General features: G+C 47.5%; 1 protein-coding gene across 1 annotated transcript in view; it reads right to left on the bottom strand.

The window, feature by feature from the left end:
• Positions 1 to 14141, bottom strand: part of LOC134910837 (uncharacterized) — a 239741-nt gene that overhangs the window by 75714 nt on the left and 149886 nt on the right. The window contains exon 15 of the mRNA XM_063919221.1: positions 8363 to 8525. Within this exon, the coding sequence (XP_063775291.1) occupies positions 8363 to 8525 (163 nt within the window). The remainder of the gene's footprint in view (positions 1 to 8362; positions 8526 to 14141) is intronic.

Raw genomic sequence — 14141 nt, 5'->3', positions numbered from 1 at the left:
GTTCATTCGCTAGCTGCTTTTAGCAGCATTGCACACGCTAGGCCGCGGCCCTCTGGGAGTGTATCTTAGCTTAGCCGAATTGCTACTAAATATTTTCTTGCAGTCTCTGAGTAGCTCCAGACCTACTCACAGTTTGCGATCAGCTCAGTCCGTTAGTTCCTGGTTTGAAGTCACAAACACGCCCTGCATTTGGCCAGCCACTCCCCCGTTTCTCCAGACACTCCCGCATTTTTCCCTGACACGCCTGCGTTTTTTAGCACACTCCCGGAAAACGCTCAGTTACCTCCCAGAAACGCCTCCTTCCTGTCAATCATTTACCGATCAGCAGTGCGACTGAAAAGCGTTGTACGAACACCAGCTAAACTGGTAAGCTTTGTGCAACGAGCTAACAACTCGGAATGACCACCATTGTTCAATACACCTGCAGTCTGTCTGTGCAATCCTTATATTCCCCCTGGAGAGTGGTGATAGGAGGAATGGATCAGATGACCATTGCTACTGTAGGCCAGGGATTGGTAAAGCAGAGAACAGCAGTGGATTGGTGTGCAGAGTCAGGTGACAGCTGCAAAGCCTGTGGTTGGGAATCTATGGTCAGCTCATTGCAAGTGTTTTGGAGGGAACTCTGGTGTGGAGGAAGTAGGCCCGATTGCTGGGAAAGTGGAGAGTGAGCAGAGCACTGTGGAGAGCTGGAATTAGAATTAGCATGCCACGCTGGAATCGCTGTGCAGGGACAGCATGGAAGCACACATGAACCCTACAGCAAAGTACACCAGCGAGCAGGTAAGCACTAGACGGAGCAATTCAAGTGTTGCTCCATTCGCGCACACCTACACACATACCTACCTACACTTAACACCTCAGTGTCAGGAATTGCTGCCAGACACATTGTGTATAGCAGTGATTGCTGACACTGAGGTGTTTAGGTGTAGAGGTGTGTGTGTGTGTGTGTGTGTGTGTGTGTGTGTGTGTAGGTGTAGGTGTGTGTGTAGGTGTAGGTATGTGTGTGTGTGTAGGTGTGCCTGAACAGAGCAACACTTGAATTGCTCCGTCGGGCGCCATCTAGTGGCATCCGGCGCACCATATAGGTGAGGACTGGCGTTAGCCTTATATATAGGATGTTATTATATTTATAGGGTGAGATTCAAATGATATATCATGCCCAATTTCCTTTCTAAAATGATCTCCGTGATCGCGCATATTGCGCCCATAATAATCAGGTTTAGCTGTGTAAAGGGTTCGGTGCCTCGCTACTCCAGGGGAAGCGAGCTGAAATAATGATACAACGTCCCTGATGGCAGAAACAGAATGGGTGTTTAAAGGGGTGAAAATTGAATCCCGCCCTTAATGTATTTATTAGAGATGTGCACCGGAAATTTTTCGGGTTTTGTGTTTTGGTTTTGGATTCGGTTCCGCGGCCGTGTTTTGGATTCGGACGCGTTTTGCCAAAACCTCCCTGAAAATTTTTTGTCGGATTCGGGTGTTTTTTTACAAAAATCCCTCCAAAACAGCTTAAATCATAGAATTTGGGGGTCATTTTGATCCCATAGTATTATTAAACTCAATAACCATAATTTCCACTCATTTTCAGTCTATTCTGAACACCTCACAATATTATTTTTAGTCCTAAAATTTGCACCGAGGTCGCTGGATGGCTAAGCTAAGCGACACAAGTGGCCAACACAAACACCTGGCCCATCTAGGAGTGGCACTGCAATGTCAGACAGGATGGCACTTAAAAAAATAGTCCCCAAACAGCACATGATGCAAAGAAAAAAAGAGGCGCACCAAGGTCGCTGTGTGACTAAGCTAAGCAACACAAGTGGCCAACACAAACACCTGGCCCATCTAGGAGTGGCACTGCAGTGTCAGACAGAATGGCACTTAAAAAAATAGTCCCCAAACAGCACATGATGCAAAGAAAAATGAAAGAAAAAAGAGGTGCAAGATGGAATTGTCCTTGGGCCCTCCCACCCACCCTTATGTTGTATAAACAGGACATGCACACTTTAACGAACCCATCATTTCAGTGACAGGATCTGCCACACGACTGTGACTGAAATGACTGGTTGGTTTGGGCCCCCACCAAAAAAGAAGCAATCAATCTCTCCTTGCACAAACTGGCTCTACAGAGGCAAGATGACCACCTCATCATCATCCTCCGATTCCTCACCCCTTTCACTGTGTACATCCCCCTCCTCACAGATTATTAATTCGTCCCCACTGGAATCCACCATCTCAGATCCCTGTGTACTTTCTGGAGGCAATTGCTGCAGGTGAATGTCTCCACGGAGGAATTGATTATAATTCAATTTGATGAACATCATCTTCTCCACATTTTCTGGAAGTAACCTCGTACGCCGATTGCTGACAAGGTGAGCAGCTGCACTAAACACTCTTTCGGAGTACACACTGGAGGGAGGGCAACTTAGGTAGAATAAAGCCAGTTTGTGCAAGGGACTCCAAATTGCCTCTTTTTCCTGCCAGTATACGTACGGACTGTCTGACGTGCCTACTTGGATGCGGTCACTCATATAATCCTCCACCATTCTTTCAATGGTGACAGAATCATATGCAGTGACAGCAGACGACATGTCAGTAATCGTTGGCAGGTCCTTCAGTCCGGACCAGATGTCAGCACTCGCTCCAGACTGCTCTGCATCACCGCCAGCGGGTGGGCTCGGAATTCTTAGCCTTTTCCTCGCACCCCCAGTTGCAGGAGAATGTGAAGGAGGAGCTGTTGATGGGTCACGCTCCGCTTGACTTGACAATTTTCTCACCAGTAGGTCTTTGAACCTCTGCAGACTTGTGTCTGCTGAAAAGAGAGATACAACGTAGGTTTTAAATCTAGGATGGAGCACGGTGGCCAAAATGTAGAGCTCTGATTTCAACAGATTGACCACCCGTGAATCCTGGTTAAGCGAATTAAGGGCTCCATCCACAAGTCCCACATGCCTAGCGGAATCGCTCTGTTTTAGCTCCTCCTTCAATGTCTCCAGCTTCTTCTGCAAAAGCCTGATGAGGGGAATGACCTGACTCAGGTTGGCAGTGTCTGAACTGACTTCACGTGTGGCAAGTTCAAAGGGTTGCAGAACCTTGCACAATGTTGAAATCATTCTCCACTGCGCTTGAGTCAGGTGCATTCCCCCTCCTTTGCCTACATCGTGGGCAGATGTATAGGCTTGAATGGCCTTTTGCTGCTCCTCCATGCTCTGAAGCATATAGAGGGTTGAATTCCACCTCGTTACCACCTCTTGCTTCAGATGATGGCAGGGCCGGTTCAGGAGTGTTTGCTGGTGCTCCAATCTTCGGCACGCGGTGGCTGAATGCCAAAAGTGGCCCGCAATTCTTCGGGCCACCGACAGCATCTCTTGCACGCCCCTGTCGTTTTTTAAATAATTCTGCACCACCAAATTCAATGTATGTGCAAAACATGGGACGTGCTGGAATTTGCCCAGATGTAATGCACGCACAAATCCCCAGGAGAGTCCAATTGGGGTAAGCCATTCTGCGATGATGTTCCTCAGTTTCCGTAAGAGGTTGTCAGCTGTGTGCCTCTTATGGAAAGCGGTGATACAAAGCGTTGCCTGCCTAGGAACGAGTTGGCATTTGCGAGATGCTGCTACTGATACCGCCGCTGCTGTTCTTGCTGCAGGATGCAATACATCTACCCAGTGGGCTGTCACAGTCATATAGTCCTGAGTCTGCCCTGCTCCACTTGTCCACATGTCTGTGGTTAAGTGGACATTGGGTTCAACTGCATTTTTTAGGACACTGGTGAGTCCTTTTCTGACGTCTGTGTACATTCTCGGTATCGCCTGCCTAGAGAAGTGGAACCTTGATGGTATTTGGTACCGGGGACACACTACCTCAAGAAATTCTCTAATTGCCTGTGAACTAACGGCGGATACTGGATGCACGTCTAACACCAACACAGCTGCCAAGGCCTGAGATATCTGCTTTACAACAGGATGACTGCTGTGATATTTCATCTTCCTCGCAAAGGACTGTTGGACAGTCAATTGCTTACTGGAAGTAGTACAAGTGGTCTTCCGACTTCCCCTCTGGGATGACGATCGACTCCCAGCAGCAACAACAACAGCGCCAGCAGCAGTAGGCGTTACACTCAAGGATGCATCGGAGGAATCCCAGGCAGGAGAGGACTCGTCGTACTTGCCAGTGACATGGCCTGCAGGACTATTGGCTTTCCTGTGTAAGGTGGAAATTGACACTGAGGGAGTTGGTGGTGTGGTTTGCAGGAGCTTGGTTACAAGAGGAAGGGATTTAGTGGTCAGTGGACTGCTTCCGCTGTCATCCAAAGTTTTTGAACTTGTCACTGACTTCTGATGAATGCAGACCAGGTGACGTATAAGGGAGGATGTTCCTAGGTGGTTAACGTCCTTACCCCTACTTATTACAGCTTGACAAAGGCAACACACGGCTTGACACCTGTTGTCTGCATTTGTGTTGAAATAATTCCATACCGAAGAGCTGATTTTTTTTGTATTTTGACCAGGCATGTCAATAGCCATATTCGTCCCACGGACAACAGGTGTCTCCCCGGGTGCCTGACTTAAACAAACCACCTCACCATCAGAATCCTCCTTGTCAATTTTCTCCCCAGCACCAGCAACACCCATATCCTCATCCTGGTGTACTTCAATAGTGACATCTTCAATTTGACTATCAGGAACTGGACTGCGGGTGCTCCTTCCAGCACTTGCAGGGGGCATGCAAATGGTGGAAGGCGCAAGCTCTTCCCGTCCAGTGTTGGGAAGGTCAGGCATCGCAACCGACACAATTGGACTCTCCTTGGGGATTTGTGATTTCGAAGAACGCACAGTTCTTTGCTGTGCTTTTGCCAGTTTAAGTCTATTCATTTTTCTAGCAAGAGGATGACTGCTTCCATCCTCATGTGAAGCTGAACCACTAGCCATGAACATAGGCCAGGGCCTCAGCCGTTCCTTGCCACTCCGTGTCGTAAATGGCATATTGGCAAGTTTACGCTCCTCATCAGACGCTTTCAATTTTGATTTTTGGGTCATTTTACTGAACTTTTGTTTTTTGGGATTTTACATGCTCTCTACTATGACATTGGGCATCGGCCTTGGCAGACGATGTTGATGGCATTTCATCGTCTCGGCCGTGACTAGTGGCAGCAGCTTCAGCACGAGGTGGAAGTGGATCTTGATCTTTCCCTATTTTAACCTCCACATTTTTGTTCTCCATTTTTTAATGTGTGGAATTATATGCCAGTATCAATAGCAATGGCCTACTACTATATATACTGCGCACAACTGAAATGCACCACAGGTATGGATGGATAGTATACTTGACGACACAGAGGTAGGTAGAGCAGTGGCCTTCCGTACCGTACTGCTATATATACTGGTGGTCACTGTCAGCAAACTGCAAAACTAAAATGCACCACAGGTATAGAATCTAGATGGACAGTATACTTGACGACACAGAGGTAGGTAGAGCAGTGGCCTTCCATACCGTACTGCTATATATACTGGTGGTCACTGTCAGCAAACTGCAAAACTAAAATGCACCACAGGTATAGAATCTAGATGGATAGTATACTTGACGACACAGAGGTAGGTAGAGCAGTGGCCTTCCGTACCGTACTGCTATATATACTGGTGGTCACTGTCAGCAAACTGCAAAAATAAAATGCACCACAGGTATAGAATCTAGATGGATAGTATACTTGACGACACAGAGGTAGGTAGAGCAGTGGCCTTCCGTACCGTACTGCTATATATACTGGTGGTCACTGTCAGCAAACTGCAAAACTAAAATGCACCACAGGTATATAATCTAGATAGATAATATACTTGACGACACAGAGGTAGGTAGAGCATTGGCCTTCCGTACCGTATTGCTATATATACTGGTGGTCACTGTCAGCAAACTGCAAAACTAAAATGCACCACAGGTATAGAATCTAGATGGATAGTATACTTGGCGACACAGAGGTAGGTAGAGCAGTGGCCTTCCATACCGTACTGCTATATATACTGGTGGTCACTGTCAGCAAACTGCAAAACTAAAATGCACCACAGGTATAGAATCTAGATGGATAGTATACTTGACGACACAGAGGTAGGTAGAGCAGTGGCCTTCTGTACCGTACTGCTATATATACTGGTGGTCACTGGTCAGCAAAACTCTGCACTGTAGTCCTCCTATATAATATACTGGTGGTCCCCAGTACCCACAATAAAGCAGTGTGAGCACAGATATATGCAGCACACTGAGCACAGATATGGAGCGTTTTTCAGGCAGACAACGTATACTGGTGGTCACTGGTCAGCAAAACTGTGCACTGTACTCCTCCTATATAATATACTGGTGGTCCCCAGTACCCACAATAAAGCAGTGTGAGCACAGATATATGCAGCACACTGAGCACAGAAATGGAGCGTTTTTCAGGCAGACAACGTATACTGGTGGTCACTGGTCAGCAAAACTCTGCACTGTACTCCTCCTATATAATACTGCTGGTCCCCAGTCCCCACAATAAAGCAGTGTGAGCACAGATATATGCAGCACACTGAGCACAGATATGGAGCGTTTTTCAGGCAGAGAACGGATACAACTGGTGGTCCTCCTCCTATATAATACAGCTGCTCCCCAGTCCCCACAATTAAGCAATAAGCACAAACGGAGAGGACGCCAGCCACGTCCTCTCCCTAACATTTCCAATGCACGAGTGAAAATGGCGGCGACGCGCGCCTCCTTATATAGAATCTAAATGTCGCGAGAATCCGACAGCGGAATGATGACGTTCGGGCGCGCTCGGATTAACTGAGCCATACTGGAGAATCCGAGTATGCCTCGGACCCGTGTAAAATGGGTGAAGTTCGGGGGGGTTCGGTTTCCGAGGAACCGAACCCGCTCATCACTAGTATTTATACTTTTAGAAATATTGTGCTAGGATTTACAAACTTTCTTTCATATATCTACCTTGAGGGACTAGGGGAACTAGCAGAGCCGGCCCTAACCAATATGATGCCCTAGGCAAGATTTTGGCTGGTGCCCCCTAGCACCACCGCTGGTTCTGCCTCTGACCTTGCACCTCTTTCCCAGCACCATTACCCCTCACCCATAGCAGTCCTTGTACCCCCTATATTTTAAATAGGAACAGTTCGCACATTTGACGCACAGCCCAAAAAGGTGCATCTTCTTGCTGGGAAGGGACATGGCCACACAATAGTAACCCCAATTCCAATTACACCACACAGTGCTGCAAATTTATTCACATTTTATCTTGCGATAGTGTCCATAATTCATATTACATCCCACAGTAGTATCACTTTGCTTAATAAACGTTACTCCTCACAGTAGAGCCCCTTATTCACATTACATCACACTGAATTGCTCCTTATTCACATTACACCACACCTCATTGCTCTTTATTCACATTAGACGACACAGTAGTGCCCTTTCTATTTGCAACTCCACATAGTAGAGCACCTTATACACATAATGCCACACATTAGTAATGCATTTATACACAATTCCACACAGTAATGCCCCTTACACATACAGTATGAGACACATTAATGTCCTTATAAACATAATGCACCTTACACATTATGACAACCTTTATTAATGCCCTTTTACACATAATGTCCCTTACACATATGTTGCACATTATTAATGCCCTTATACACATAATGACACACATAGTGCCCCCTACACATTTGCTGCACATTATTAGTGCCCCTATACACATAATGACTCACATACTGTAGTACCCTGTTACACATATGCCGCACATTATTAATGCCCTTATACACATAATGACACACATAGTGGCCCTTTACACATATGTTGCACATTATTAATGCATTTTTACATGACACACATAATGCTCCTTACACTTATTCTGAACACTACTGCACAACCAACCCACTCACATGCACACAGCACTCACACTTCCACTAACACTGTGACCTCTGCCTCTGCTTGGATACAGATGTGTCCTCACAAATCTTGCATCAATGCTAACGTCGGGCACTTTTTTTTAAAATGAAAATGCATCTTATTTGCATTGCTATGTGGCTAGGATGCACAAGCAGCTTCTGCTGATTAAAATGATATGCAGCATGCCTATATACTGTGTGAGACTGTGGCTGTATCTGCATATGAAATGCTACATACAGAATATAGGCATGTCGCATATCATTTTAATCAGCACAAGCTGATGATGCCCCTAGGCATATCAAATGCCCTAGGCAATTGCCTAGTTTGCCTATGCCTATGGCCGGCTCTGTGTCTGAATATTTCTTCAAGTTGACACTGATTCTCAATTATCGCAGCCGCTACCATTCTACCTGTGACTTCCAGTAGTTACCATATCTCCTCAATGTATTTGCAATCACTGGTGACTCAGGTCTTTCAGAGAATTCCTCAGCGTGGTTGATTAGAGCGTCTTTTATAGTGTCATACCCACACAAGATAACCATCTTTTTTGATCCCAATTGAACGCAGAACACTGGGCCGTACTTCTCTGCCAGCTGTAACAACAGTAAAGAATAGAATCAACAGATCATTAAAGAAACAATTATAAGAGGGAGATGGTCATCATAGCGGCAGTTGGGATTCCTAAAGTCAGAAGACCAACAGTGGGATCCCGACAGCCAGTATCTCAACAAATACCGGAGGTAAGTACTAGGGTTAGGGTTAGGCAGCAGGGATGTGGGAGGTTAGTGAGGTTAGGATTAGAATGTGGGAGGGGGAGGCTAGGGTTAGGCTGCAGGAGGAGGAGGCTAGGGTTAGGCTGCAGGAGGGGGAGGCTAGGGTTAGGCTGCAGGAGGAGGAGGCTAGGTTTAGGCTGCAGGAGGGGGAAGCTAGGTTTAGGCTGCAGGAGGAGGAGGCTAGGGTTAGGCTGCAGGAGGAGGAGGCTAGGGTTAGGCTGCAGGAGGAGGAGGCTAGGTTTAGGCTGCAGGAGGGGGAAGCTAGGTTTAGGCTGCAGGAGGAGGAGTCTAGGGTTAGACTGCAGGAGGAGGCGGCTAGGGTTAGGCTGCAGGAGGAGGAGGCTAGGGTTAGGCTGCAGGAGGAGGAGGCTAGGGTTAGGCTGCAGGAGGAGGCTAGGGTTAGACTGCAGGAGGAGGAGGCTAGGGTTAGGCTGCAGGAGGAGGAGGCTAGGGTTAGTCTGCAGGAGGAGGAGGCTAGGGTTAGGCTGCAGGAGGAGGAGGCTATGGTTAGGCTGCAGGAGGAGGAGGCTAGGGTTAGGCTGCAGGAGGAGGAGGTTAGGGTTAGATGAGGGTTAGGGTAAAATTACTTAGCGGGATGTGTCGGGATTCTCCCCATTGGGATCCTGCTGTCGGTCTTCAGACTATCGGGATCCCGACTGCCAGTATTTCATACCTAGCCCATAGAAAATATATTAAACTATGAAATTGGTTCCCAATTCCCACAATCGGCCTCGATGCGGTGTGGTCTCTATAGGGTGAGAGTTATGAATTAATCTTGATCAATTAAAAAATGTGGCCAAAAACATCATCATCCTAAAAATAACTAATATTAATTAGTTAGCACTGGTATGAATAAATTATCCCTAGTAGATTGCTATTTGTTAAAGGAATAAATGCTAAATCTCCTATATAATTGCCCAGATCTGTCACTCTGTAACTGTGTGGCTAATGCTGGGCGGAGTCACAGTCACAGGGTCACAGATCCTCTCTTGATGCCATCTTCAGTGACTGTGCTCCGGCCGCTGCCAATGTACCTGGTAAGAGCCGCTTGGAGGAGTCGCAGGAGGCTGGCGGTGATATCTGACGGGCGTCGCTGCAGCCGCTTTCTAGCGGCTGCTTGCTCCACGTGTGGAGAAGCCGTCGCTGCCGGTTCAGGCTGCTTGCTGGGAGCCACGCTGTGGGATACTCAGCAGGAATATACCTCACTGGCGCGGCTGCTGTGGTGTACTGCCGGCTGCTCACCGGCCTCAGAGCTGGCCCTAGGCATAGGCAAACTAGGCAAATGCCTAGGGCATTTGATATGCTTAGGGGCACCAGCAGCTTCTGCGGATTAAAATGATATGCAGCATGCCTATATTCTGTGTGCAGCATTTCATATGCAGATACAGCCACAGTCGTACACAGTATATAGGCATGCTGCTATCATTTTAATCAGCAGAAGCTGCTTGTGCATCCTAGCCACATAGTAATGTAAATAAGATGATTTTTCATTAAAAAAGGGGCCCTATGTTAACAGAGCTGGGCAGCTTATTCATGTCAGGCATCTCCTGCTGCATGGCACATTGAGGCAAGATTTATGAGGACACATCTGTATACAAGCAGGCAGAGGTCACAGTGTTAGTGGCTGTATAAGGCTGTGTGTGAGTAGGTTGTTTGTGCAATAGTGTTCGGCATTTGTGTAAGGGGCTTTATGCATGTATAAATGCATTAATAATGTGCAGCAAATGTGTAAGGGCACTAAGTGTGTCATTATGTGTATAAGGGCATTAATAATATGCAGCATATGTATACGGGATAGTTATGTGTGTCATTATGTGTATAAGGGCACCAATAATGTGCAGCATATATGTAAGGGACATTATGTGTATAAGGGAATTAATAAAAGATGGCATAATGTGTAAGGCACATTATTTTTATAAGGACATTAATAATGTGTGTAATGTGTGAGGGGCATTACTGTGTGGTATTATGTATATAAATACATTACTAATGTGTGGCATTATGTGTCTAAGGTGCTCTACTGTGTATAGAAAGAGCACTACTGTGTGGTCTAATGTGAATAAAGATCCTGTTGCGATCAACTCAGAATTACCCCCCATTACCCCCCATTTTTGGGCCCTGCTTTTCCCACTATACAAATCTCAGTCTGTGGTTTCCAGCTGCCTCCATTTCCCTCCTCACATCATGTCAGTGCCCCTGTGAAATTATCGATTTTTTTACAGTTTGTTATATAGCGCAGCACATTATATATCTCCTGATATAATCTGTGATGCTGGGGGACCGTGCTTCTTCCACTATATAACTCTGTGTGTGGGTTTGTGCTACCTCCATTCCCCTCCTCGCATCATGTCACTGGCCCTGTCACATGCAGCCCTGCCATCATTGGTATATATATCATGCATTTCCTGATATACTGTAGTCTGTGCTGCTGGCCCATCCGTAGGGGTGCTAGTGGTGTGTCACCCCCACAGTGTTTATTCCCAGAGTGTAAGTCATATGTGTAGCAAGTTTGGTGTAAATTGCTCCAGGTATTCCAGAGTTATGCTGTCTGCTGAAAAACTCTGTGCTGCTGCCTCACCCCTAGGGGTGATAGGGGTGTGTTATTTACCCCCCACAATGTTTGTTCCCAGAGTGTAAGTCATATGTGTAGCAAGTTTGGTGTAAATTGGCCCAGGCATTCGGGCATTATGCTATCTCCTGAAATACTCTGTGCTGCTGTCCCACCCCTAAAGGTGCAAGGGGTGTGTAACCCCCACAGAGTTTGTTCCCAGATTGTAAGGCAGATGTGTACCAAGTTTGGTGTAAATTGCTCCAGGCCTTCCACAGTTATGCTGCCTGCTGACATACTCTGTGCTACTGTTCCACCCCTAGGGGTGCTAGGGGGTGTCTGACCCCCACAGTGTTTGTATCCAGATTGAAAGGCATATGTGTACCAATTTTTGAGTGCATTATTTGCTACAGGAATTCTGGAATTCTGGAGTTATGCTGTCTCCCGATATACTCTGTGCTAGTGATTTCAAATTGTTTTAGTTGCCTCCGCCGTGATTTTAATACGCTCGTATGTAAAATTTCATGATCGTCGCTTGTAAACTGTGGATTTGTGTAGAAAGACAGAAGGACAAATTTTCGCTTTTATATAGTAGATATTCTGTATCATAATTATCTTCTTTGCATTTTTCTAATAATTTTGGCCCTGAAAATGCAGTCCTATCTTGATGGAAGGCAGCAAGATCTCTGCCTCCCATTGATAATTGTAAATTGTTTGAAGTGGGGGGCGGGGTCAAATCACGGGCTGTAAAAGCCCATTGAGAAAACCGAGGAAAGAGGGATGGGGCTGTCCCTTTAGCACAAATGAAAGCACGCCCCCTGTCAGTCATTGGGCAGAGGATCCAGCACTGCTGTAGAGGAAATGGCTAGAGCTTAGAAACGTGATAAGCCACGCCCCCCTACTGTGACTTATGCTGAAGCACCCCAGTACTATGCTGCAACAAAGCAGTGCAAGGACTCCCGGCATATTTGACTTTCCTCAGCGTTAGCTGATTAACAGGGTGTTGTATGGTATGCCGGCTGCCGGGTTCCCGGCAGCCAACATACCGGCGCCGGAATCCCGACCACCAGCATACCGACAGCTGGGCGAGCGCAAATGAGCCCCTTGCAGGCTCGCTGAGCTTGCCACGCTGTGGGCACGGTGGCAAGCTATCTATTCTCCTTCCAGGAAGGTTGTGGACCCCCAAGAGGGAGAAAAGATATTGGTATGCCAGGTGTCGGGATTAAGGCGCCGGTATACTGTGTGCTGGGATCCCAACAGCCGGCAACCTAGATACCACCTGATTAACAGGTAACATTTGCCACGTGCATGACCCCTGCCTGGAGGAGACTCATAAAATCATGGTAGACAGCAGTGCTGTGTATACCAAAGGTCAGCAGCCAGGTATCATCAATCATTTGACACTCTGCACTACAGTATATGACGGAGACACAGGAGACAGCATTGCAGGGTGAGTAACACACAGGATAGAGATACTCCCCAGTGGCGTCACAAGGCGGGTGCGGGGGTGCGGCCCGCACCCGGGTGCGACACCTGGAGGAGGGTGACACCAAATGTCAGCTCCTCCGCACTGACAGGAACCAGGTGCTGCAGTGAGAAAGTCTCCTACAGCACCCAACTCCTGTCACAGAAGAGGAGCCGACAGTGGATGGAGACTGGCTCTGGGGGAAGCCCAGCATCTCCGGTGACGATTCCGGGATCCCCGCGAAGCCACGCCTCCAAGTACAAGGCCACTCCCCCTTTTTGCCACGATCGCGCACTGGGTGTCACCACACCCGGTGACGCCTCTAATACTCCCTAGTCCTTTCTACTCTATGGGCCTTATTTAGACTCAGCCGCAGCTGCGCATTTATACGCAGGGGCCGCATCTAAAGGTTGTCCGCGCATGTTCCGGCCGCAATGTGCATGCGCAGGCTGTCATGATGCGATTGCATCCCGAAATAGGAGACCGCATCATGATTGCCAGCTGCTGGCGTCAGGTGAGGGGGCGGGCTACGCTGCGGTGTTTGATGGGTATGGTTTGGACAGCGCAAACATGTCTGGACCATTTTCGGGGGGGCTGTGTGATGTCACATGCAGCCACTGCGAGACAAAAGATGGCGAGGGATCGCATTCTAGCGCAGCCAGACTGCACAGGTAGGGTATGTCCTCTAATCGATGCATTTGCAATTAAATTGCGAATGCATCGCATGGCGACGCAACACAATTACTGGGTGGCTTTGCCCTGTGCTGTGCGGCCCCCAGCATGTCAGTAGACCGACGCAGATCTTGCTGCGGAAGCAAGATCTGCGTCCATCTTTGAATTGTCCCTTATATACAGTTTTGTGTTCTAGAGATGAGCGGGTTCGGTTCCTCGGAATCCGAACCCCCCCGAACTTCAGCCTTTTTACATGGGTCCGAGGCAGACTCGGATCTTCCCGCCTTGCTCGGTTAACCCGAGTGCGCCCTAACGTCATCATCCCGCTGTCGGATTCTCGCGAGGCTCGGATTCTATCGCGAGACTCGGATTCTATATAAGGAGCCGCGCATCGCCGCCATTTTCACACGTGCATTGAGATTGATAGGGAGAGGAGGTGGCTGGCGTCCTCTCCGTTTAGATAGAGAGTGAGACACTTGATTTACTAGTAATTTAATTTTAGTAATTTTGGGGAGCATTAGGAGTACTCAGAGAGTGCAGAGTTTTGCTGATAGTTATACTAGTGACCACCAGTTTTATTTATTATTTAATATAATCCGTTCTCTGCCTGAAAAAAAACGATACACAGTCACATACCATATCTGTGCTCAGCCTCAGTGTGCTGCATGATAATATCATCTATGTATATCTGACTGTGCTGAGTGCTCACTGCTCACACAGCTTAATTGTGGGGGAGACTGGGGAGCAGTTA

The sequence above is a fragment of the Pseudophryne corroboree genome, chromosome 4 (genome assembly GCF_028390025.1).
Source record: "Pseudophryne corroboree isolate aPseCor3 chromosome 4, aPseCor3.hap2, whole genome shotgun sequence".
Taxonomy (NCBI): Eukaryota; Metazoa; Chordata; class Amphibia; order Anura; family Myobatrachidae; genus Pseudophryne; species Pseudophryne corroboree.
This window is presented reverse-complemented; position numbering and strand designations above follow the sequence as displayed.